Source organism: Mya arenaria, chromosome 2 (genome assembly GCF_026914265.1).
Source record: "Mya arenaria isolate MELC-2E11 chromosome 2, ASM2691426v1".
NCBI classification, from domain to species: domain Eukaryota; kingdom Metazoa; phylum Mollusca; class Bivalvia; order Myida; family Myidae; genus Mya; species Mya arenaria.
In genome coordinates this window covers 29253363-29277094 of record NC_069123.1, presented here as the reverse complement: position 1 = coordinate 29277094, position 23732 = coordinate 29253363, and the positions used below count along the sequence as shown (strand labels likewise).

General features: G+C 34.7%; 2 protein-coding genes across 2 annotated transcripts in view; both read left to right on the top strand.

Moving 5' to 3' along the window:
- The first annotated feature begins 352 nt into the window (after positions 1-352).
- On the top strand, positions 353-2249 carry LOC128206402 (histone H3.3A). The gene is made up of 3 exons (XM_052908816.1): positions 353-448; positions 917-1199; positions 1580-2249. Exons 2-3 carry the CDS (start codon positions 918-920, stop codon positions 1706-1708), a joined length of 411 nt encoding a protein of 136 aa, XP_052764776.1. The 5' UTR covers positions 353-448; position 917; the 3' UTR covers positions 1709-2249.
- A 1638-nt stretch (positions 2250-3887) lies between these two features.
- Positions 3888-23732, top strand: part of LOC128225126 (DNA topoisomerase 3-alpha-like) — a 36020-nt gene continuing 16175 nt past the window's right edge. The window contains exons 1-16 of the mRNA XM_052935159.1: positions 3888-4110; positions 4925-5058; positions 7407-7482; positions 7992-8100; positions 8654-8705; positions 9086-9177; positions 10499-10669; positions 10994-11039; positions 13845-13899; positions 14734-14808; positions 16270-16450; positions 17051-17157; positions 18501-18611; positions 20193-20267; positions 21626-21676; positions 21926-22004. Of these exons, the coding sequence (XP_052791119.1) occupies positions 3949-4110; positions 4925-5058; positions 7407-7482; positions 7992-8100; positions 8654-8705; positions 9086-9177; positions 10499-10669; positions 10994-11039; positions 13845-13899; positions 14734-14808; positions 16270-16450; positions 17051-17157; positions 18501-18611; positions 20193-20267; positions 21626-21676; positions 21926-22004 (1576 nt within the window). The 5' untranslated portion in view covers positions 3888-3948. The remainder of the gene's footprint in view (positions 4111-4924; positions 5059-7406; positions 7483-7991; positions 8101-8653; positions 8706-9085; positions 9178-10498; positions 10670-10993; positions 11040-13844; positions 13900-14733; positions 14809-16269; positions 16451-17050; positions 17158-18500; positions 18612-20192; positions 20268-21625; positions 21677-21925; positions 22005-23732) is intronic.

The window sequence follows — 23732 nt, the reverse complement described above, 5'->3', positions numbered from 1 at the left end:
GCTCCAAAAAGCAGCTGCCTCGGTGTGCCTCAGTGTAGCTACGGCACTGGCCACTCCGGATCTACGTATCTAGATTAAATACATTTTCAGCGGCAAACAGATTTGCAAGTATCACGTGTTTGAGATTGCGCTTTGAATATAGCGCGAAATTAATGCTTTACGGATGAGTCCGAACTTTACCGGAAAAGTAGTCGGAAAACCACGAAAAGACTTCGGGTTACGAAAACGAAGCCAAAAGTCGTCGATCATTATTAACCAATCAACATCAAAATATCAAAGCATTTTGACCAATGAAATGTTTAGAATAAGATCCAATCGTATGCGTTATGCATTTGACCAATGAAACTAAAGACTTGTGTGACGTAGATTTGTTGTGTATTCCAAAAATAAACATAATCACCCAGAATTCACAGCAAGTAGTACCGCTAGATTTGACTGAATCGTAAAGGTAAGAAAAATATCTGAAAAACATAAAATAATTCCATGATTTGTCTTGATAACATATACTTTGTATATCTGGAGGGTAATGTGCACAATTATGCAGGCATATCCATTTATTTATCCGTCCAATTTCTTCAGAAAGAGCGGAAATTCGATCAGTAAAAAAAACGACCGCCATTTTTCTTTTCATTGTTCTGATGGAAATTTTTGCGAGCACAAGTTCCGTCACATACGAAAGGCGTGAAAATTGGGCACAACGGCCAAATATTTGTACTGTTAGAGTAGAGCGGGTATACATTGTTACTGTTTATGTCCTGATATAACTAGAAAAGGGCACATTTCATAAACACTTGCAACTACCGGTTTGGCTAAAAATAGATCAGTGAATTAGTCTATGGAAAACCCCGCAATGTGGCGCAGGTTATCGCGTGTAATGGTAAACAAAATACTGATTCCAATTAAAACCATATTTCAGAATGGCTCGTACAAAGCAGACAGCTAGAAAGTCCACTGGAGGTAAGGCACCTCGAAAACAGCTGGCCACAAAGGCAGCCAGGAAAAGTGCTCCCTCAACTGGTGGCGTGAAGAAACCCCACAGGTATAGGCCCGGTACCGTTGCCCTGAGAGAAATCAGAAGGTACCAGAAGTCTACCGAGCTGCTCATCAGGAAACTTCCCTTCCAGAGATTAGTGAGGGAAATTGCTCAGGATTTCAAGACCGATCTGAGATTCCAGAGTGCTGCCATTGGTGCTCTGCAGGTATAAGTTTTAAACCACATTAATTTCAGATAGAAATGCATTTGCAACGATTTGTGTTACAAACTCTGATCAATTTGAATAGATGAGAAACTGAAATGATGCCAACTTCTCGAAAGACTATTTAAGTACAAACATATCATCTTTTATGGGAGATGTGGCATTTTTAACCAGCCTTGGCTTGTTTAGCTGACTGGTTTCATAAGCTTAGAAAGTTTCGGATACTTTTATTTTTGTAACAAAACTCATTTAAATTGTTTTGTCAAATCTTCATTTTTGACATTTATAATTGGATTATCAATTGCGGGTGCCTGAAAATGTTTCTGGTATTTGATGTATAATTTGGAAAGCGAGTCTGACCAATACTTTTCTTCACTTTTCAGGAAGCCAGTGAGGCCTACTTGGTTGGACTGTTTGAGGATACCAACCTGTGCGCCATCCACGCTAAGAGAGTCACAATCATGCCCAAAGACATTCAGTTGGCCAGACGTATTCGTGGTGAACGTGCTTAAACAACAATGACCCTCCATCCATTGTCATCAAGACATTTCCTCATATCACAGACCACTCATTGTGTCAGATTTACAGTTGTGATATATGCTTTGATGGCAAACTATTGACAGTGTGAAAAGATCTCAACACTTTGCTGTGGCGAACAAAATCAGTGACCATATATAACAAATAGATAATTCTCATTCATTTCGTTCATTAAAGTACAGATTTTTAAAATTGTGTATGTTTTAAAGTGTAAAAATTCAGGGCATGTACTATGTTTTTTATCTTTTAAACCTTTATATATGGTGGGTCTTTGTACTTACTCTACTTCTATCTGTTGTCCGTCATTTTCTATAGTGCAGTTACCAGTAGGAAAATCATGTTAAAAGTTAATATTCTCGATTCCAGTGATTCGTTTCTAAAGTTAACACAATCTTCAAAAACAATTGGAATTTATTTGTGTTTTTCTCCGAGAAAGGAACTAATTCTTCATTTTGTTTCCAATTTTTGTAAACATTTTTTATGTTATCGTGAAATAAACGTAGTTTTAAACTATAATTGTTGTTCCACTTCTTGTAAAGGTATCCAGACTTGGATGATGGATCATATATTTGAACTGCATACTGACACTTAAATTATTAGTACAAAGAATATGTTCTTTTATGAGCATTTTATTGCAATGTAGTTGTTCAGAATCAAGGGAACTGGCAACTGTAGAAGGGTGGGAATTTTGTTGTTAGATAGGTCAACTATATAGGACAAGTTCTGTACAAAAAGGTATGATTTTGGTTGAAAAGTTCAAGTGCATTGAGACAATTCAGAGAACATGCAACTACACAAGCTATAGCAAGTGTTGGTTGTTGCCACTTAATCTGGATTTTAAAATGGAAAGGATGTAGGCACACTTCAAGATGGCTAATCTATCTTCTTGGTCTCAGTATTCACTGTAAAATGTTACTTGTCATAAAGTATAAGGTACTTGTACAGCAGTAACTGTTTGTAGAGAATATAATGTTGGATCGTGTGATCTGCGACATCATTATTGCAAGCAATGAGAGCAATCAACTCGCAAAGTTCTTTCTACTTGGCCGCATAAGGTGACTTTCAAGAAGTACTTACAGCAGTGGCAACATCGGCAAAAGCTTATCCAATCATTATTAAATTTGTGCACATAATTTCTTTATCAATTTCAATCATGTTGAAAACTGCCTCTGTAAGAGTTCAGCCCCTTTTATGTCTTCAGCAAGCAATAACAAAATTACTTTTGGTGCAATTGCAATGAAATTTGGTGACATTGATAATGGGCATTGCAAAGTATCGGGTGATCAAGATGAGAATCTTCTCTGTTATTGAAATTTAAACACCATGTACATTTTAACATTCCTGGCTTAATTACTGGAAAGAAGTATGATCATAAAAGTGTACTAGATTGGCGCAACACTTCAATAGGAAACCCGATATAGTGTGTTATTCTCTGTTGAGGAGTCCAGATTTTATTTTCAATCCGTGCAATGTTTAGATAGAAATAGAACTGGTATGAACACATCGTATTACCGCTCAAATCAGTAAAAATGAAAATCATTACTACATTTTTATGAAGCATTTTGTCCGAATTTTATAGAATATGGTCTACATTTTGAACATGCCAATTAAAGGTTTGATATTTAATTTAGTTCTTTGCTTTATGAACTCAATTTTGCCTTAACTGCATTTCAATAAAAATATATTGGGACATTGATTCTCCCCATAATTTAACATGTATACATCGAACACTCTTCAACAGTGTAAGGATTACCACTAGGATATCTTTTTGAACCAGGCCCCGAAAGAACGATCAAAACGTCTCTTGAAATATAGTTTGAAAAGACAGCAAATTACTAAAGAAATCAACATAATTAAAGACATGCGTTTTAATCTGAATCCTGTGTTACAAAAGCATTTAACTATTTTAAGAGAGCATAAATAAGAAATGGTTTTCTACACAAGGCATTCTCGATAATGAATTTAGACTCCAGAAGTGTAATAACAATTCAATTTCTTGTTTTGAATGGTTAAAACTGAAAGCTTAAAACTCAACATTTTGATGAATTACAAGTAGCAGGGGTCATAATGACATGCCACTGTTTTAGTTTCTAAAATAGTTGAGTGTAACCTGAAATATATTTTCTTAGGGTTCCATTATTAAAATGGCGCCCTCCATGAAACTGTCAATAACATACCAAGGAAAATTTACGTTTTTTTAAGCAAATGATTACAAATGTTTATTAGAAATGCTATTATAAACCTTTTGAAGCTTCCCCTTTCTCATAGATTTTCAACTGGTCGAAACACTAACATGGTGAAGGTTTTAAATGTTGCAGAGAAAAATGATGCTGCAAAGTGTATTGCAGATGTGATGTCAAGGGGAAGATTTAATAGGGTAATTTCTTTTAGCGAAAAAAACTTGTTTGATCTAACGTATTTTGTATTTTCATTATTTCTTTTGTAAAGTAATGTTGTGAGTTGATGCATATAACACTGTTAAGTTAACCTCAAAGGTGAGCTGAAATCCATAGCACTAGTACAGCCTCTACCAGCACCCTCCATCTATAGCCGAAAGACAGCTATGAAAGTCCCCAGCCCCCTCCTTCCATAAATTAGAGGGAGCCCTGTAGTTGGACTAGTGCATTTACATGCATTTACTATGTGTTTCAATGACACTTTTGAAGATTTCAATGCACCAAGCAATTGTAAATACGCCCCCAGCAATTGTAAATACGCCCCCCCCCCCCCCCTCCACTGCATATACTCTGTCACATTTGCCCCCTATCTCCCCAGACCTGGGGTGGGGTGGGGTTACAATTGACTGATGCATAAAAGGTTTTAACCCCAAGCAGTGTACAAATTGGCTCAAGTCTGGTGGGTAAACACTAGTAAAAATTCAATCTGGTGTGAAGAAATCCTTCTTCAACAAGCCTAACTTCTGTGACATTTACATTTCAATCTTCATTTACATTGGTTGATAAATATAACGCTGGTGTCATTACAAATTTGAACAAGCCTTACTGTATCCAGAATTTGATCAAGCCCAGAAATCATTTTACAAGTGTATATGTTTTCTTTCGTAACTTACCAGTTTCAATGCTTATGATTGATATATCTGAAATAAATACTTGTATCTGGGTAACCTAAAAGATGTTCACCATTGATTACTGCGCAATATTTTGATTTCGATAAGCACTTGTTCATTTCAGAAAGAGGGATTTTCAAAGTTCAACAAGCTCTATGAGTTTGAGTACATGCTGTTCAACCAGCGCTGTAACATGGTAATGACCTCTGTATCTGGACATCTGCTTGGCCTTGAGTTTACTGGACAGTACAAGAAATGGTATGTTTATGAGCTTTTAGCTCGACTATTCGAAGAATAAGAAGAGCTATACTACTTGCCCTAGCGTCGGTGATGGTGTCAGTGTCACACCTTGGTTAAGGTTTTGCACATACGCACCTTCAAGTCATTATCGTAGCAAATGCATGATGTATTGCATTGAAACTTTAGACATATGTTTTCAACTATTCAACCTACTTTATTAATGAAGTAAGATAACTATTATTAATCCCCCCTCACAGAGTGGGGAGAGGATTAAAGGAATGCACTTCGTCAGTTGGTCCGTCCGTCTGGCTGTAACATTTCGTGTACGGGCTATAACTTACTTATGCATGGATGGATTACCATATTGCTTGGTACAAATGTTGTCCTCGTTGATAAGATGTGCAGTGACCTTGACCTCAAAGGTCAAGGTCACACAAGACATTTAAAGGTCAGAGTACACATGCTCGTGTCCGCGCTATAACTTACTTATGCATTGATGGATTACCATATTACTTTATCGAAAATACTTAAGGCTTGCTATTTCATCAATGTTACAAATCAAGGACTCATTTTCCCACTTTTTTTTAGCCGAAATAACCTTGACATTGATCTGACCTACACTACACACAATATGAATAACTTTAACAAATATCCTTTTATAATATGTTCATATATCCAAGAATATTTAGGTTACCGATCAAATAACTTGTGTTTTCTATATTCCCCCTCTTGACCAGTGGTTGTGTACAATTTTGGTCAGATTCAACGTACCAGTCAGGCTGCGAGAAAAACAAAATATGCAAAAAAACAACGGCGGGGGATATAGCTGTCCTTTGGACTGCCTTGTTATGTTTGTAATACAAATAATTGCCTTTTATTTTTCATAGAAAATTTGGTTAAGGTTTTGTGTGTAAGCACAGAGGTTTATATCCCATGGTCATGAAGGCACAAGGACAAACAAAAACAAAAATATACATAATGTTTCAAGACAAACATTTAACTCTCAGGGATTGAAAGTTTTGACAACTTTTTTACTTTTTGTCTCTGGAAACCCGAGATATAAGACTGAAGTTTATCATATTTACATTCTAAAATTGATGTATATGGCAAAGGGCGTAACTATAAATGCTTTAAAAAAGGAAATTTTTGGCAGTTTACCAAGCTATTGAAATCTGTTCTATTGTGAACAATCTAATATGACTGCATTGAAGGCGTTGCTGCCAAAAGTAGCTCATTTTGAGATAAAGTATCAAAATGACAAGATGTGATGGTGCAGCTTTAAACCATTTTGTAAGCACTCAATATCACACAATGTGGGGTATGTTTCATTGAACAACATTTCAAAAATTTACTCTTACATTTCAACAAAGTAACTCTTTCCATGAGTCATGGTATGTTTCATTTATCTACATTTCAAAAATCTGTAATTTACTCTTACATTTCAACAAAGTAACACTTTTCGTGAGTCATGGTATGTTTCATTTATCTACATTTCAAAAATCTGTAATTTACTCTTACATTTCAACAAAGTAACACTTTTCGTGAGTCATGGTATGTTTCATTTATCTACATTTCAAAAATCTGTAATTTACTCTTACATTTCAACAAAGTAACACTTTTCGTGAGTCATGGTATGTTTCATTTATCTACATTTCAAAAATCTGTAATTTACTCTTACATTTCAACAAAGTAACACTTTTCGTGAGTCATGGTATGTTTCATTTATCTACATTTCAAAAATCTGTAATTTACTCTTACATTTCAACAAAGTAACACTTTTCGTGAGTCATGGTATGTTTCATTTATCTACATTTCAAAAATCTGTAATTTACTCTTACATTTCAACAAAGTAACACTTTTCGTGAGTCATGGTATGTTTCATTTATCTACATTTCAAAAATCTGTCATTTACTCTTACATTTCAACAAAGTAACACTTTTCGTGAGTCATGGTATGTTTCATTTAACTACATTTCCAAAAATCTGTCATTTACTCTTACATTTCAACAAAGTAACACTTTTCGTGAGTCATGGTATGTTTCATTTAACTACATTTCCAAAAATCTGTCATTTACTCTTACATTTCAACAAAGTAACACTTTTCGTGAGTCATGGTATGTTTCATTTAACTACATTTCCAAAAATCTGTAATTTACTCTTACATTTCAACAAAGTAACACTTTTCGTGAGTCATGGTATGTTTCATTTAACTACATTTCCAAAAATCTGTAATTTACTCTTACATTTCAACAAAGTAACACTTTTCGTGAGTCATGGTATGTTTCATTTATCTACATTTCAAAAATCCGTAATTTACCCCTACTTTCCAGCAAAGTAACACTTTCTGCAGGTGTGTTTTTATTTCAGGCATGCTTGTAGCCCTGTGTCATTGTTTGATGCTCCAGTGGAAAAGTATTGCCCAGAAAACTTCATTGACATCAAGGTACATTTCACTTAGCTCAATTTTGATTTAAAGGGTATTAAAGGTCACAATTCCATGGTATAAAACTTTCTGTCTTGAAATACAGTGAATATATATTTAAAATACATATGCTTAACTATGTGCAAAAACTTTTACATTTGCTTTTACTAAAAATCTGTTCAAGATATTTAAATAAAATTGGTATACGTGTTGCTTAGGAAAATATGCACATGTTTAACAAGGCCGTTATTTTTCTCATACATTAGAGAGAGAGGGGTCGGACGGTTCCAGTTCCTAGGTGTGTACCGGTTGGTCATGGATAGACAATGCTTGTAACTAATGTGATATTTCCTTTTAAAGCGGACATTAGAGAGAGAGGTCCGAGGGTCCCAGTTCCTGGTTGTGTGGGTAGGGCATGATTGTAACTAATGTGATATTTCCTTTAAAGTTAGAGAGAGAGGTCCGTGGGTCCCAGTTCCTGGTTAAGTGGATAGATCATGATCGTAACTAATGTGATATTTTCTTTACAGCGGACATTAGAGAGGGAGATCCGAGGGTCCCAGTTCCTGGTAGTGTGGACAGATTGCGATCGGGAGGGAGAAAATATTGGTTTCGAGGTTATACAGGTCTGCAAAGCAAGTAAGCGCTATGCAATCAAACATATATAACTAATTAAATTTGTTGCTTGTTTACGTCCTGGATCAAACAAATCAGACCCTAGGACGACCTCTTTCATTGAATGTAAGACCATATTTTATTTCATGAGTCACACGTCTTGATAAATGGTTTTTATGTCTGGCACAGTATAACTTGTGTTTTATGCTTGTTTAACTTTGGGCTGATTGTTCAAAACTTTGTTAAAGTTAACAACGTGATTAATGACATGGTTGTTATTTAAATATAAACGAATACAGCCAAAACTGTAAACTCAAATCTTGTTAGAAATACAGCAAATCACAAGTATATCCAGTAAACTTCCAGAGCAGTAATGATTTGAAAGTTAACAAAAATGATGTTAACAAGGTTGTTAACTTTTACAAATATTCTGAACAATCATGTTGTCAAATATTTTCTTTGTTTTTAACACTGATTGTCTGCAATGTTTTTGGACAGTGCTCATACAGGTATATAAATAATCAGTAAATACTGAAATAACATTCTAACGCCATAATCATTTCGTTTCTCTTTACAGTAAAACCAAATATTCAAGTTTACAGAGCCAAGTTTTCAGAAATCACTCCACAGTAAGATTTGATTGTGTTTGTAAATGATGGTTAGTAGCATTTTGATATTAAGTCATCTGTTTTTGGAAGAAAAAAAGTTGCGGTATTGTATTAGCCTTGGTGTTGTTGTGATCATGCAGAAACTTAACCCATTCGCCATTACTCAAAAACTATTCAAGGTATTCAAATGAAACTTGATATACATGTTGCCTGAGGCCCATTTTTCTGTGGCTTTCATTCCACAGTACTCTGGTTTATGAATAATGTTTCCTCTTCTTTACAAATGATGGAGTGATAAATACTCATATGTGTCTATCACACTTACTGATAAGCCTATTAATCCCTTGAACTTATTACCAAAATTTAGTCTAATTTTGTAACTGATTCTGCTCGACATTCAGGGCCATAGCACGAGCCTGTAACAACCTGATTCAACCAGATAAACGTGTGAGCGATGCAGTTGATGTGAGACAAGAACTGGATCTTCGAATTGGTAGGACACATGGGAATTATAATATTTTGTAAACATATCTGAATTCATTTAGCAACAGTTTTTGAAATAATGTCATTTATCAATACACTTATACATTTGCAGTTATTTTTATGCCCCTGAAAATGGGCATTTTAAAATCAAACTGTCATTCGGTCTGTTTTTCGTGTTCGGGATGTAACTTTGTCTTGCATGGCGTGATTTATTTTTTATCTTAAGCACATATATAGGGGTTGGGACGTGTTACATGTATGACCCCTTGATTGAAGCTTAAGGTCACACTTAGATGTTAATCCTTTTGGAATGATGCACATAGAATATAGGTGGTTGTGCTTGGGCTGTAACTTTCTCATATAATGGATGATTTAGAATTAATATGGCACATTTGTTTGGCACACAAAGGCGACATGTTTGGTGTGACACTGAGGTTCTTTTCTCTAAATGTATCATGTGCAATTCCAAGCTCCATTCCTCTTAGATAAACTCTTCACACTCTCAGAGTGAACAGTCATGGGGTCCAGCATATAACTGCTTATAGTTCATGTAAGCTCTTCCATAATGTAGTCATATTCCATTGATCTGTCTGGTACTTTGAGGGGCATTCGTCATCTACAGTGGCAGCTCTTTTTTCTGACCAATTTTTCAGCCCCATTCACACTGCCAAAACAAAAAAATGTTGCTACCGTATTAAATCCTAGTTGTCTTTTTAGAAAAAATATGGGTCAATATGTTGTTTCAGCCCTTTCTATTTCTTAAAGCATTTCTTAAATATTTCCCAGTTTAGTAGTCAATTTAAACACCATTTTTCCCAATTAGAAAGATCCTAATTAACTCCCTTACCGAAATGGTGGGAAAAAACAACAACTGATGAACCTGTAGTTGTGATGTTGTGACCTTTAATTTGGAAAAAAAATCCAAGCATTTACAATTTCCTCGAAGGTGTAGGATGGACATTAGTTTAAACATATTTTATTCATCAATACATGTCAAATACAATGTAAATCAAATACAAGTACAAATGCTATGAAACGGATGAGAACGAAAGATAAATAAATCTTATAATGTTCTTCTCCAAACAATTTGTAGAGTGCTTTTTTAAGTGACGGACATTATATAGGATGGACATTAAAACTAAGCTCATGAACATGTTATTGAGTTCAGAATTCAGTAATTTCTAGTTGTGTTGTTTGAAAAGCAGAGCATGAAGATACATAGGGATAACTTTGTCCAGGGGTGGTAACACTTTACTCTGGGAATGATAACTTTTTTAATTACTTGTGGCAGAGTCTTCAAACTTGTTAAGATATGAAATAATAATTTACAGGAGCTGCATTCACTCGATTCCAAACGTTACGACTCCAGAAGATATTTCCGAATGTTCTCGCTGACCAACTGATAAGCTATGGCAGTTGCCAGTTCCCGACCCTTGGCTTTGTTGTCGAGAGATACAAGCAGGTCCAGGCGTTCGTTCCAGAACCTTTCTGGAAACTAAGAGGTATATTGGTAATTGTATGGTGTCTTTGAATAGGTATTCGGTCTGGTTGTTAACAGATAATAATAATAAATAATATAAATTTTTACCAACAGTCAATCAATATAATTATATTAAACAGATAATAAATGAGCTTGAAGCATTTTTTCATAATTTGAAAAGGCCAGGCCCTTATGAAATTATGATGAAAAATCCCTTACTTCTTGTTTTTGTTCTGATCTGTAAAAAGATTTTAAACTCTGTCTCTCCCCTTTCTTAATCTTACAGATACTTTTATTACCGGAAATATTTTGTATCTTATCTCTTCTAAAATGTTCACTTTTTCAGTTAAATACAAAATGGATGAAGTTGATGTGGAATTCAATTGGAAAAGGTTTGCAGTTATTTTTTAGCTCAACTATTCGAAGAATAAGGAGAGCTATCCTAGTCACCCGAGCGTTGATGTCGTTGTTACCACTTGGATGTAAAAGTTTGCGTACCACCTCAAATATTTTCAAAGTCCATTGACATATGGCTTTGAAACTTTGCACACTTGTTTACCATCATGCCCCCAACCTGTACAAAGGAGGAGGTAACTCTATCAAGCATTTTGACAAAATTATGCCTCTTTTTCTTCTTAGAATTTATGTTAAAGTTTGCGTACCACCTCAAATATTTTTAAAGTCCATTGACATATGGCTTTGAAACTTTGCACACTTGTTTAACATCATGCCCCCAACCTGTACACAGAAGGAGGTAACTCTATCAATCATATTGACAAAATTATGCCTCTTTTTCTACTTAGAATTTACGTTAAAGTTTGCGTACCACCACAAATATTTTCAAAGTCCATTGATATATTGCTTTGAAACTTTGCACATTTGTTTACCATCATGCCTCCAACCTGTACACAGGAGGAGGTAACTCTATCAAGCATTTTGACAAAATTATGCCTCTTTTCTACTTAGAATTTACATTAAAGTTTGCGTACCACCTCAAATATTTTTAAAGTCCATTGACATATGGCTTTGAAACTTTGCACACTTGTTCACCATCATGCCCCCGACCTGTACACAGAAGGAGGTAACTCTATCAAACATATTGACAAAATTATGCCTCTTTTTCTACTTCGAATTTACGTTAAAGTTTGCGTACCACCACAAATATTTTTAAAGTCCATTGATATATGGCTTTGAAACTTTGCACATTTGTTTACCATCATGCCTCCAACCTGTACACAGGAGGAGGTAACTCTATCAAGCATTTTGACAAAATTATGCCTCTTTTTCTACTTAGAAGTTACGGTAAAGTTTGCGTAGCACCTCAAATATTTTCAAATTCCATTGACGTATGGCTTTGAAACTTTGCACACTTGTTCACCATCTTGCCCCAAACCTATACACAGGAGGAGGTAACTCTATCAAGCATTTTGACAAAATTATGCCTCTTTTCGACTTAGAATTTACATTAAAGTTTGCGTACCACCTCAAATATTTTCAAAGACCAGTGACATCTGGCTTTGAAACTTTGCACACATGTTCACCATCATGCCCCCCCCCCCCCCCCCCCCGGCCTGTACACTGGAGGAGGTCACTGTATCAAGCATTTTGAAAAAATTATGCCCCTTTTTCAACTTAGTATTTACGTTAAAGTTTGCGTTCTACCTCAAATATTTTTAAAGTCCATGGCTTTGAAACTTTGCACACTTGTTTAATATCATGCTCCCCAGCCTGTACACAGGAGGAGGTAACTCTATCAAGTATTTTGACAAAATTATGCCCCTTTTTCTACTTACAATTTACGTTAAAGTTTGCATACCACCTCAAATATTTTCCAATTCAATTAATGTAAATATCTCAGCACATCATGTATTGCATTGAAATCTAATCTAACAGTGATCCATGCATGTTGCGCCAAAACTTTTCAATCCATACACCGAAAAGCGGCGGAATAGTCGAGCACTGTCTCTGTGACAGCTCTTGTTGTCTTTTTAATTTATTGTTAATGTATTATAGTTACAATTACAATTGCTTTTGCTTATTTCTTTTTTGTCAGTTGAAAAAAATATACAGTATTTTGTGTTTTTAGGTCAACTGGCCAGAGGCCAAAATATTTGATATAATGACATGGTTTCCATCATCCGTCCCTGCATCTGTAGACAATTGCTTGTGTGCGCAATAATTTTTTTAAGTTTTGATTGTATCTGAATCAAACTTATACATTAGTAAGATATCCACAAGAGCTCTGTTCCTTATGAAATGAAAAGCAATTTTCTAAGGGAGACAACTTTGTAAGAGTTTTGTATTATTGTAGTGTTTGCCTCCCTTTAAAACTGTTAAATGCACTGAATAGGACCATGCCAGATTCAATTGATTTAAAAGAATCTCTTGCATTAGATAATATCTCAAGAAATCTTTTCATGATACAAAACAAAATATTAGAAAAAATATGATTCCATAATTATTATAATGCTAAGGGCGGTTAGTTTAAAACTGAATGTTTAACACCAGTTCTAACATCAGCGTTGTTAACTTTTAAAACTGTACTATGCTGAAAGTTTCTTGGATACACTAGCGATCTGCTGTACTTTTTAGAGACAAATGTTTCAACTGTGCTTGTTTCAAATGAAGTATGAAATATATGAGTCTATCAGATATATATAGCAATTTTCAAAAGTTAACAAGGATGCTGTTCACAGCTTTGTTAACTTTAACAAAGTCCTGTACATTGGATTGATTGTGTGGGTAAAGGTGCTTAGGCTAAAAAAATCCTTTAAGTTCAGATTACCGGACACTACCTACGACATAGGCATAGAGCAGACCCTTCCATTTTTATAGTCTGTGGGTTAAAAAAAGAAGAAAAAATCTACCCTACCTGTTTTTGGACAAAATGTTACCCTAACCACACAATTGGTTGTCCGGTAAGCGTAGTGGTAAGTAAACTCGCTTCTCACCAAGGCTACCCAGGTTCGATTCCCAGCCTGGGCGCATGTGAGTTTGATAAGAGGTCACCAAGCTGGACAAGTGGGTTTTCTCTGGTTAATCCGGTTTCCCCCACAACACAAGACCACGCTATTGTGCAACATCGTGCCAATGAGAATGACTTAGTATAAGTTATTATAACTTTCTTCACAATTGTTGTAAAATATGTAATGTTTAAACTAACCACACAATTTTTATTTTTCGGCCTTATGTTTTAGGAACCGTCTATTTGATTATATGGCCTGTTTCATCCTCTACCAGCAGTGTATTGAGGTAAGTTATATGATATGTATTATAAATACATATAGGATCGTCCATGAACATCTATGGAACAAGTTTAGTAAAAATTATAATGCAAGCCTTTGGCAAGCTTTATAACTTCCATGTTACAAGTTTCATAATGTTTTGTTTTATATGGAAATGAATTTAAAATTGTTTTATTCACATGACACATTTATTGCCAGAATTGAAGGTTAAATTCATTTTTCGGTAAAAGGTTTGTAGCTAAATAAGTAGGACGAAATGACATCAAGGCCAAGTTGAGGAAATACATAATGGTTGTATTACTTTGGAACAAGGGAACATCATGTTGTAAAACTTTTTATTATATACCCATCATAAATCCACACGCAATCAAAATACGGTAGTCCGTATTCCACTCCAGTGCAATACAGCCGTATTCCACTCTTGTGACGTTATGTCATAACAAGTTTCGTTGCGTGATGTTAAAATTACGTCATAAAACAAAATGGTGTGTCGTTAAAATGACATTTATTATGAAAACATGTGGCTTTTAAGTCATCCAACCAGTAATTTATATAATAATAAAGGGTAACTAGTACTGCTTTTTATCCGGATGTGGTATTCAACTCTCATGGATTTTTGCAGATTTTGATTTCACTTGGCCTCATGAAATTCGAATTTGCAAAAATCCACTTGTTGTATACAACCTGCCTGGTCAAAATGCAGTTCTAATAACCCTATTACAATTCACAACCTTAAATGAATTTGTCACATCTCTAAAGCAAAATCAGCACTTGATTAAACAAATGTAAAACTTTTATTTGGAATTTTGCTTTATTAATAAGCATGATATATTTGTTCTAGTCTCCACTTGCAAGGGTTGTGGATACGAAGGGTCGCAGCAAGAGTAAATGGCGGCCCCAGGCCTTGGACACAGTGGTATGTTATTTGGTTGTGTTTCTCCTAAACTATAATATATTAAGATTTATTGTATGCATGGTATGACTCTGCTTTTTTCATTAGTAAAAAGTGTGTCCCATTACAAAGCATAGAAAGCTATATACACTGGCGAAACATGGTCCTGTGAAATCATAAATATTCGTGGGGCAGATATTTGTGAATTTCGTGGGTTGGTATATCCACAAATTCAAGATCCCAACGAAAATTTGACCTTTAATTTTGAAATCATACTAGCAATATAAAACGGTATACATGTATTCACAATAATATACATGGTCACTGTATACAACTTGTAAGTACCTAAATCATAGTTTATTTTACTTTTAATGTGTTTTATATTATATATTATTTAACCTCAATGATAATAAATTAAAGTCTATTACTAGTACTTGATTCAGTTCTTTGTATGACATTGCCAGAACATTTAAATAAGGTTGACTATCAACCTCCTGTGCGTCTCCACTTGATTTTGTTTCTTTGATGAAATATTTAATCGATTATTTAATTAAATGCTCTTCCTGTGTTCTCACAGTTTGGAAAAACTCTTAATTGACATTCAATGGCCTTTTTTATATCCTTGATGTAGGTGCATCTTTATTTATGACCTGTATATTACCAATCAAGCGATAATTGACATATAATATTAATATCATATAATTATGTCACGCAGTTAATGGCGCTACAATCTTAAATATCATATTGTACGATTGTAGCGCCATTAACTGCGTGACATAATTATATGATACAAAAGACAAGATTGGCGCATGGTTAATTTGCAGATGATTTAGGATCGCAGTTTCGATTGTTTTTCTTTTCAAGAAATGAGTATCCACGAATTTAGGTACGCACAAAATTGTTGTTTTTCGAAAAACCACAAAATTTCAAATCCACAATTATAAATTATTTTACAGTATTCACCAGATAAGAGAGATATTTCTATGATCAACTTTTGAATGTTTCGCAGAACACATTTTCATTTCCGTTATATTTCATAGATAAAGCAGCTGGAAATGTCAGTGATGTAATTTCATAAGCATAACATTTTTGGATGTTTGTAATAATTATCATGAAAAAAACAATGAAGAGTTGAATATAGGGAAATATTAAATGCATATAGTAAAGAAAGTAATTAAATGACTATTTTGATAAAAATCCTTTCTTATGGACCACATAAAGTGTTATTCATTTTGACTTCATCTCTTTGAATATCACATTGATGCATTGGTATAAATTGGTGTATAAATAGGATATACATGCAACCAGTCAGGAAATGTATAATAACTAATCTCACACATGATAATGATGCTATGCACACTTTGCTGTTTCCAGAAAGTTAAATCAATATTCTACAGAATAAACCAAAAAACCAACAACATTTGTAATGATTTAAAACTTTTTTTCATATTCTAAAAATGTAAGTAAATATCTTTTTCATCATAGGAACTTGAAAAGCTTGCATCCCGCAAACTGCGTATCAATGCCAAGGAAACCATGCGAATTGCAGAAAAGTTGTATACAAACGGGTTTATAAGTTACCCGAGAACAGAAACAAACATGTTTACGAAGGAGATTGATCTACGAGCCCTAGTCGAGGAGCAGACGAGGGATGAAAACTGGGGAGGTAGGGAAATAAATGATTGCCGTAATTTTAAAACTCTTTTTTTTTTCTTATTAAACAAAACTAATGTAGTTTATTTGTACATGCTCACTTTTTCACAGCTAGTGTCTTCACACTTGCTAAAATATTTGTTGATTGGTCAATGCCTTGGTATTCATTTGTATTCTCTTGCTTAGTCATGACAACATCAAGTACAAAAGACTACAAACGGCTGGACTATAACTTCTACATGTATATAAGATAGCCTGATAAAATTACAGAATATCAACTTCACACATCTTTTCAATGAATCTATGTGACGTTTGGTTAGAAACTTGGCAAGAGACCCTTACTCTTTATCCCTAGAACCCCAGAAATAAACTTTTATTAAATATTTACCATTATATTGGAAACCCATTATAACGTACCAGAGACCCCTTATTTTATCAACCATGAGCTTCCTAAGACTTGCAGCTGAAAATTTGCAGGGCAAGCCTGGGAGGTGTTTATCACATGCTTGCAAGCAAGGAATGGTTGGGGAATACCTTGGTCAGAAGAGAATATGCTAACCACTGCGTTAACTGGACATTTAAACATGTGGTTTAAAATACCGTCTGTTTTCAGAGTTTGCTCAAGGTGTGCTAGAGAGGGGTCCTAATCCGAGAAATGGGAACAAGACGGACAACGCCCATCCCCCCATACATCCCACCAAGTACACACACAATCTACAGGTCTGGCACACAAGTTTTCCTTGAATTGGATACTTAAAGATGCACTATAACTCCCAAATAATGCAATTGTTTTAATATACCAAAAAGGATGAACAAATGTCGAAAACAATGGTTCTTATGAAGGATACCGAGTTTAATTTAAAAGAAATGTGCAGAAAACACGGTATTGCTACCTTATGAGACCATAGTAGATCGCAGTAAATCTTTTAGTATTCACCATTATTTTTGCACTTTCTGCTATTAAATACGCGGTTACAATTTTGTTATCAGTAATTAATATTTTCCATAAATGCATTATTTAGTACTGGGTAAATCGTTGAGAGTGTATCACTCAAACTTTATGTTTGTTTTTTATGTGAATGTATTGATTTTGAATAAGAGTGTAACTTGAAAGGTTTAACTGCATATATATTCATTAACTGTAGTTTTGATGTAATCGATGTAATCAAATATCATTTTTAGGCTGTAGTTAAAATGAAATGATTATATGTAATTGTGTGCGTTATGATTAAATAAATATCATATTCAATGGCTCACTAGTCAATAATGGTAAAACATCATACCTTCAACATGAATGACGCCATTTGTCCAGAATTCCATACTGGGTCACCAATCTTTTTATCGTTTGCTTTCTGATTCTCTGTTTGATCTCTCTCAGCCGATATTGTTTCCTTTGCCTTGGATATCCCTTTGGGTCACCTTCTAACCCCTTTACTTGTTTATTTATTTCAAAATATTCTAAAAAAACACACGAAGAATTAAGGAATTAAAATGCTTGTATAATACACTCTTTGATGGGATGGCCCCAGAAATCTTAGTTCAGTCTTCCTGAAATGTGCCGGTCTGCACGACAACATGTCTAGCAAATTTTTTACAGGTCAGGCTGCTCTTTTGTAAATCCGGATGACTGACATATTTTGAGACAACTGATTAGCTAATCAACTTTTGTTTTTTCGCTGATTATTTGCCTATTAAGGGGTAGTTAGTCAATCCAACAGCGATATTTGAAGGAACCAACAATGACAAAACCCATTTTTTATATTGAATTATGATGTGTTGCCTGAGATAAATGAGTAAATACAATGCATCTGTAACAGCATTTTATTACAACTGTTTTGATTGGTTCTTGGTTTGCAACAAGGCACAATCAAAATCGTTAGCACTTGATTTGCTTCGGCTTCTGTGTCAAAATGTTCACTCAGGCAAATATTTTTTCAGACATGCTAAAACTTCCAAGGTGCCTGGCACAAATTTTACAATCACGGAAAGACTGTTAGTTTGATTTTTTTATACTTGAGATTAGATTAGTATCTTGGTGAAACGGTATCTCTTTTTGTTCACAGGGTGATGAGAAGCGTGTTTATGAGTTTGTTGTCCGTCACTTTCTGGCGTGTTGTTCCCAGGATGCCCAAGGTTTTGAGACCACGGTCGAGATTGACGTGGCAGAGGAAAGGGTAGGTGGGTGGGGAATCGGATGTTAGATTGTACACAGCAATGACCAGAGTTATAAATTAAGATTTCAAGCTCTTAAGTCAGGACTTTATACTCTCATTTTGGATGTCATGAAAATGCAAACACATCTGTACAATTCATTGACATTAGAAATTTTCAATGTGTTCTTACACTATTTTCTAGGCTCTAAGTTTGTTTTTAAATAAAACAAAAAACAAAGGTATTATGATAACCTTGGCAATGTTGTTGTAGGCATGCAAAATATTCAACCTTAGCTCTAACTATGAAAAAGTTGAAGATATTGAAAGGAAATTTGGTAGACCACAACTTGCCACAGCCAAATGCTCATGTTCTGAAAACTATATCTTTATTAGCTCGACTATTCGAGGAATAAGGAGAGCTATACTACTCACCCAAGCGTCGGCGTCGGCGTCACCCCTTGGTTAAGGTTTTGCATGTAAGCACCTTTAAATCATTATCTCAGTAAATACATCAGTTATTGCATTGAAACTTTGGATAGGTATTCCCAACTATCTTACATACTAAATTAATAAATTTAGATTTTGTGTACAAGCACACATAGGTAAATATCTCAGCAACTACTTGAGGTATTGCATTGAGACTTAGTACAATGGTACTCAACCATCCAACCTACTTAATTAACCAAGTTAGATAACTCTAGTTTGCATTTAATGCACATAATATGCCTTTATTATTTGACTAAGAAATTCTGGTTAAGGTTTTGCGTGTAAGCACACATAGGTAAATATATCAGCAACTACTTGAGGTATTGCATTGAGACTTGATACAATGTTACTCAACCATCTAACCTACCTTATTTACCAAGTTAGATAACTCTAGTTTGTATTTAATGCAAATAATAGGCCTTTATTATTTGACTTAGAAATTCTGGTTAAGGTTTTCCATGTAACCACTTTTAAGTCAATACCTCAGCGAATACATCATGTATTGCATTGAAACTTTACACACAGGCTCCCAACCATTTAACCTTCTTATTTAATCAAGTAAGATAACTCTATCTTTCATAATATATAATTTTTGCCCCTTTATTATGCGACTTAAAAATTCTGGTTAAGGTCTTGCATGTTAGCACACATGGATAATATCTCAGCAACTACTTGATGTATTGCATTGAGACTTTATACAATGGTATTCAACCACCCAACCTAATTGAATAACAAAGTTAGATAACTGTATTTTGCAAATAATGGCCCTTTATTATTACACTTAAAAATTCTGGTTAAAATTTTGCATGTAACCACAATTATGCTAATATCTCTGCACATCATGTATTGCATTGAAATCTAATCTAACAGTGATCCATGCATGTTTCGCCAAAACTTTTCAATCCTTACATTGAAAAGCGGCGGAATAGTCGAGCGTGCTGTCTCTGTGACAGCTCTTGTTTTTTGTAGAGATATGCCCTTTTTTTCGACTGAGGGTTGTTGCTTTCTGAGCAGCATTCTTGTTGATTTATAACTATTATCTTTTTATTCATGGAAGAAATTTCAACATGATATTCAATTTTAGTATGCATGTATATTCTTCTTTCTCTATTCCAGTTCACTGCCCAGGGTTTAATGATCACAGCTAGAAATTACCTTGAAGTGTACACGTATGAGAAATGGAATGCCAAGGTAAACTAAATAAGGCACGTACCGTAAATGACTGTGTAAAGGACACACTTTTTGTGTCTAGAATTCCCAAGGGAAAAAATACTCCATCTTATCTATGGTACAGGGCTTCTTAGATTTTTTTCAAAGTCAATTTCAGAAACTTTTACCTTTGCCATAACTCAAAACAATTCAAGATATTCAAGTAAAACTTGTTGCCCTAGTCTAGCAAGGCCCATAATCCTCACCTTAATCATTGGAGTTTCTCCTTTTTTGGAATGAAAACCAAAAACACAAGAGCATAGGTATTTTATACAGCAGTGTTCTAGTTTCAAATGATATAAAAATACAGTCAAAACTTGTTTTGTGAACTTTGTGGGGACCTAGGGAAAAAAGTCGAGATAATGAACATTTGACTCATCTGAATTACAAAAAATATCAGTAATCCCAACAGATTTGAATTCGATTTGAGTCTGTTGTCCGACTTCTGTAATTGAATGGTCTTGTTACATATAACCATCATAAAAACAGCAAACGTGTTATTTTAAAGAATAAAGTGAAAGAAAAATGAATTATTTGTGTCAAATTTATTTAATTTATGGATGACAAAAAAACACATACATAACCACAATCACAAAGACTTGCACATTGTAAGAAAACATTATAGCACATATGACAAAAACTTTGATCAAATAGCACATTCATGATTTGTGATAAAATACACAGCAATATAGCACATTTTATAAAAATAAATTCAAACACTATAATACATAGAATAAGATAAAGGATTCATTTTTTTCAAGATACAATTTAAACTGGTTTGAAAAGGCTGTTATGCCTGTTTGTTTTCTACATGCATTGTAGAGAAATAGTTATTTAATTTTCCCGTGATGTCATCGCCGTCCTTGTGGGTTTCAATAAATAGATTGAGCAATAATTGTATCTTTAATCAAAAACATAAACAAAAATCTTTGATTATTTACACTTCAATTATGACAGATAGTAATTTTTGACACGCACAGTAATTTAGCGACATGCCCCAAACCGTCAAAATTTGTTTGCACCTACTACGCGATCTACAGTTCAACATAAGGAACAAGGAAAATGAGTGAAATTTGACCACTGGGACTGAAATAGTAGGTTGACATAGCGAAAAAAATCGAGATATTGAAATCAACACAAGCAGATTTATTTTATATAGAATAAGAAGGAATAAATTTGGGACTGGAGAAAAAAGTTGAGATTTTGGACGTTGACATAGCGAGTTTGGACTGTAGAGAGTTTCATTCTATTTACTGTTTGTTAATATATTTTTTTAACTTTTCCAAATATACACATTTTGATAACTTTCCAAATATACGCATTTGGAATTTATTTTTCAGGAAATACCTGTATTTGACAAAGGCGATGAATTTGAGCCAACTTCTATTGAAGTAAGATTCATTGGTTATTAATAATATATTTTAATTCATATGACACAAGTCAGTACTTTTGAAACCATTGAGAAAAATATCAAAAAGCGAATAACTCAAAAAAGTACAAGAGATTTTACCACACTATTTGTATCACCTTGCCAACTAGCATGATTTGTCCTATGTTTTGAAAATTTGTCTCAAAATTGTTATGAAGAACTTGTTATGAAGTTAATTCTTATAGCTTGTATTCTTATAAATGTCTCATAGATGAAGGACGGTGAGACGGCTCCTCCCCCTTTGTTGAGTGAGGCTGACCTCATCGCCTTGATGGATAAACATGGAATAGGTAATTGCAGCTATAATATCTTTATTTTAACCAGGGGCCTCTTTCAATTAACACTAAGGTTATATTGGTAATGACCAGTAGATGATACCTATTGATTTTGAGATCAGTAAGTCAAAGGTCAAGGTTACGGTGACCTTGAGGTGAAAAAACGGTTTCCACGATAACTGAAGATATTTTGGGTCCAGGACCTTCATATTTGGTTTGTGAGTTAGTCATTACTAGAACATGACCCCTATTGATTTTGAGATCAGTAAGTCAAAGGTCAAGGTTATGGTGACCTTGAGGTGAAAAAACAGTTTCCACAATAACTGAAGATATTTTGGTCCAGGACCTTCATATTTGGTTTGTGAGTTAGTCATTACTAGAACATGGCCCCTATTGATTTTGTGATCAGTAGGTCAAGTCGTGGTGACCTTCAGGTGAAAAACAATTTGTTAGCTGTGACCTTATGCTGAAAAATGTTTTCCACTCAATAGCTTAAGAATGCTTGCATTCAAAAGAAATTGTACTTGGTATGGAAGTTGGTCATGACTAGTAGATGACCCTTATTGATTATGCGATCAGTAAAATGAAGTTGTATCTCTTACATCAATTTGCCACATTTATTCTTAACATTTATAGGATCACTGATCTTATGCAGTAGATGTTTACTATTTGATATGGAGAATAGGCCGAACTTTAATGTAGGTTTGTGTCCAGAATTACAAATTTCATGTCCATCATTGATTAATTCTCAGCTGCGACCACACATTGGGTGAGAAAAGCACTCAATCAAAAAAGCAATCTCTAGTTAGTCTTTGCTTTTATTGTATGAAAATTGATTTTCATGATAACAATGTGTATTGAAATCAGCTTTTACATAGAGACTTTTCTCAGAAGGTGCTGGGGTGGGAACTACCCCCCCCCCCCCCCCCCCCAATATTTTTTATCTGCTACATCAAAACATAACGTAACCACCAGACATGTAAGAATTATTGCCAGACCTGCAATGATGAACCTGGACTGTGCCCAGAGTTCGCATATTAGACAGCAGGTCAGTAATTCTAGTTGCAGCCTTAAAAGTGACATCAAGAACAGGTTTGGTGGACAGTTCCTTGAGCAGGTTATTGGCTTCTGTCATCTTCTCTTCACACTTTCTTAAGCCAATGTAGGAACATTGCTCATCTTCCTTGCCCCGGGCTTGCATGGTGTCTAGCAGTGTCTGAGCTGGTCATGCATGTGTGTGCAGGAGTCAATGTCCGTCTGTAGTGTGTCATCCAGGTTAGCCAGAACACTATCCATTTGTTCTACTGTCGTCTTCTCGAGCTCATCTAGCAGCTGGTTCAGTGTTTTCCTCAGATCGTTGATCTGTGTCAGCATGGATTGGCCAGAGGTCTTCAATGAGCTTTGGTCCTTTATTCTGACTTCTCTGACATGATTAAGGTTTGCTGTTACCTGGGTAACCTTAGATGGAAGTTGTTTGAAGTTAGCCATGTTCTGTATACCCCTAGCCAGGTCCGAGATATAGCTGATGTTTTTGCAATTCCTGTTGAAAAGAGAATTAGAATAGTTAATGAGTGACTGGATGACACTTCATTAGCTGTTAGGGAATGTGTTTACACATACTATCCTGACTTTGACATTTGAAAATAGAGCCCAATTTTTTTTTGATTTGGTAAGGGTTACATCCCTTTCAAAAACAGGTATGGTAGGAATGTTTTTTATTTATTTTTTTATTTGGCTTTATTT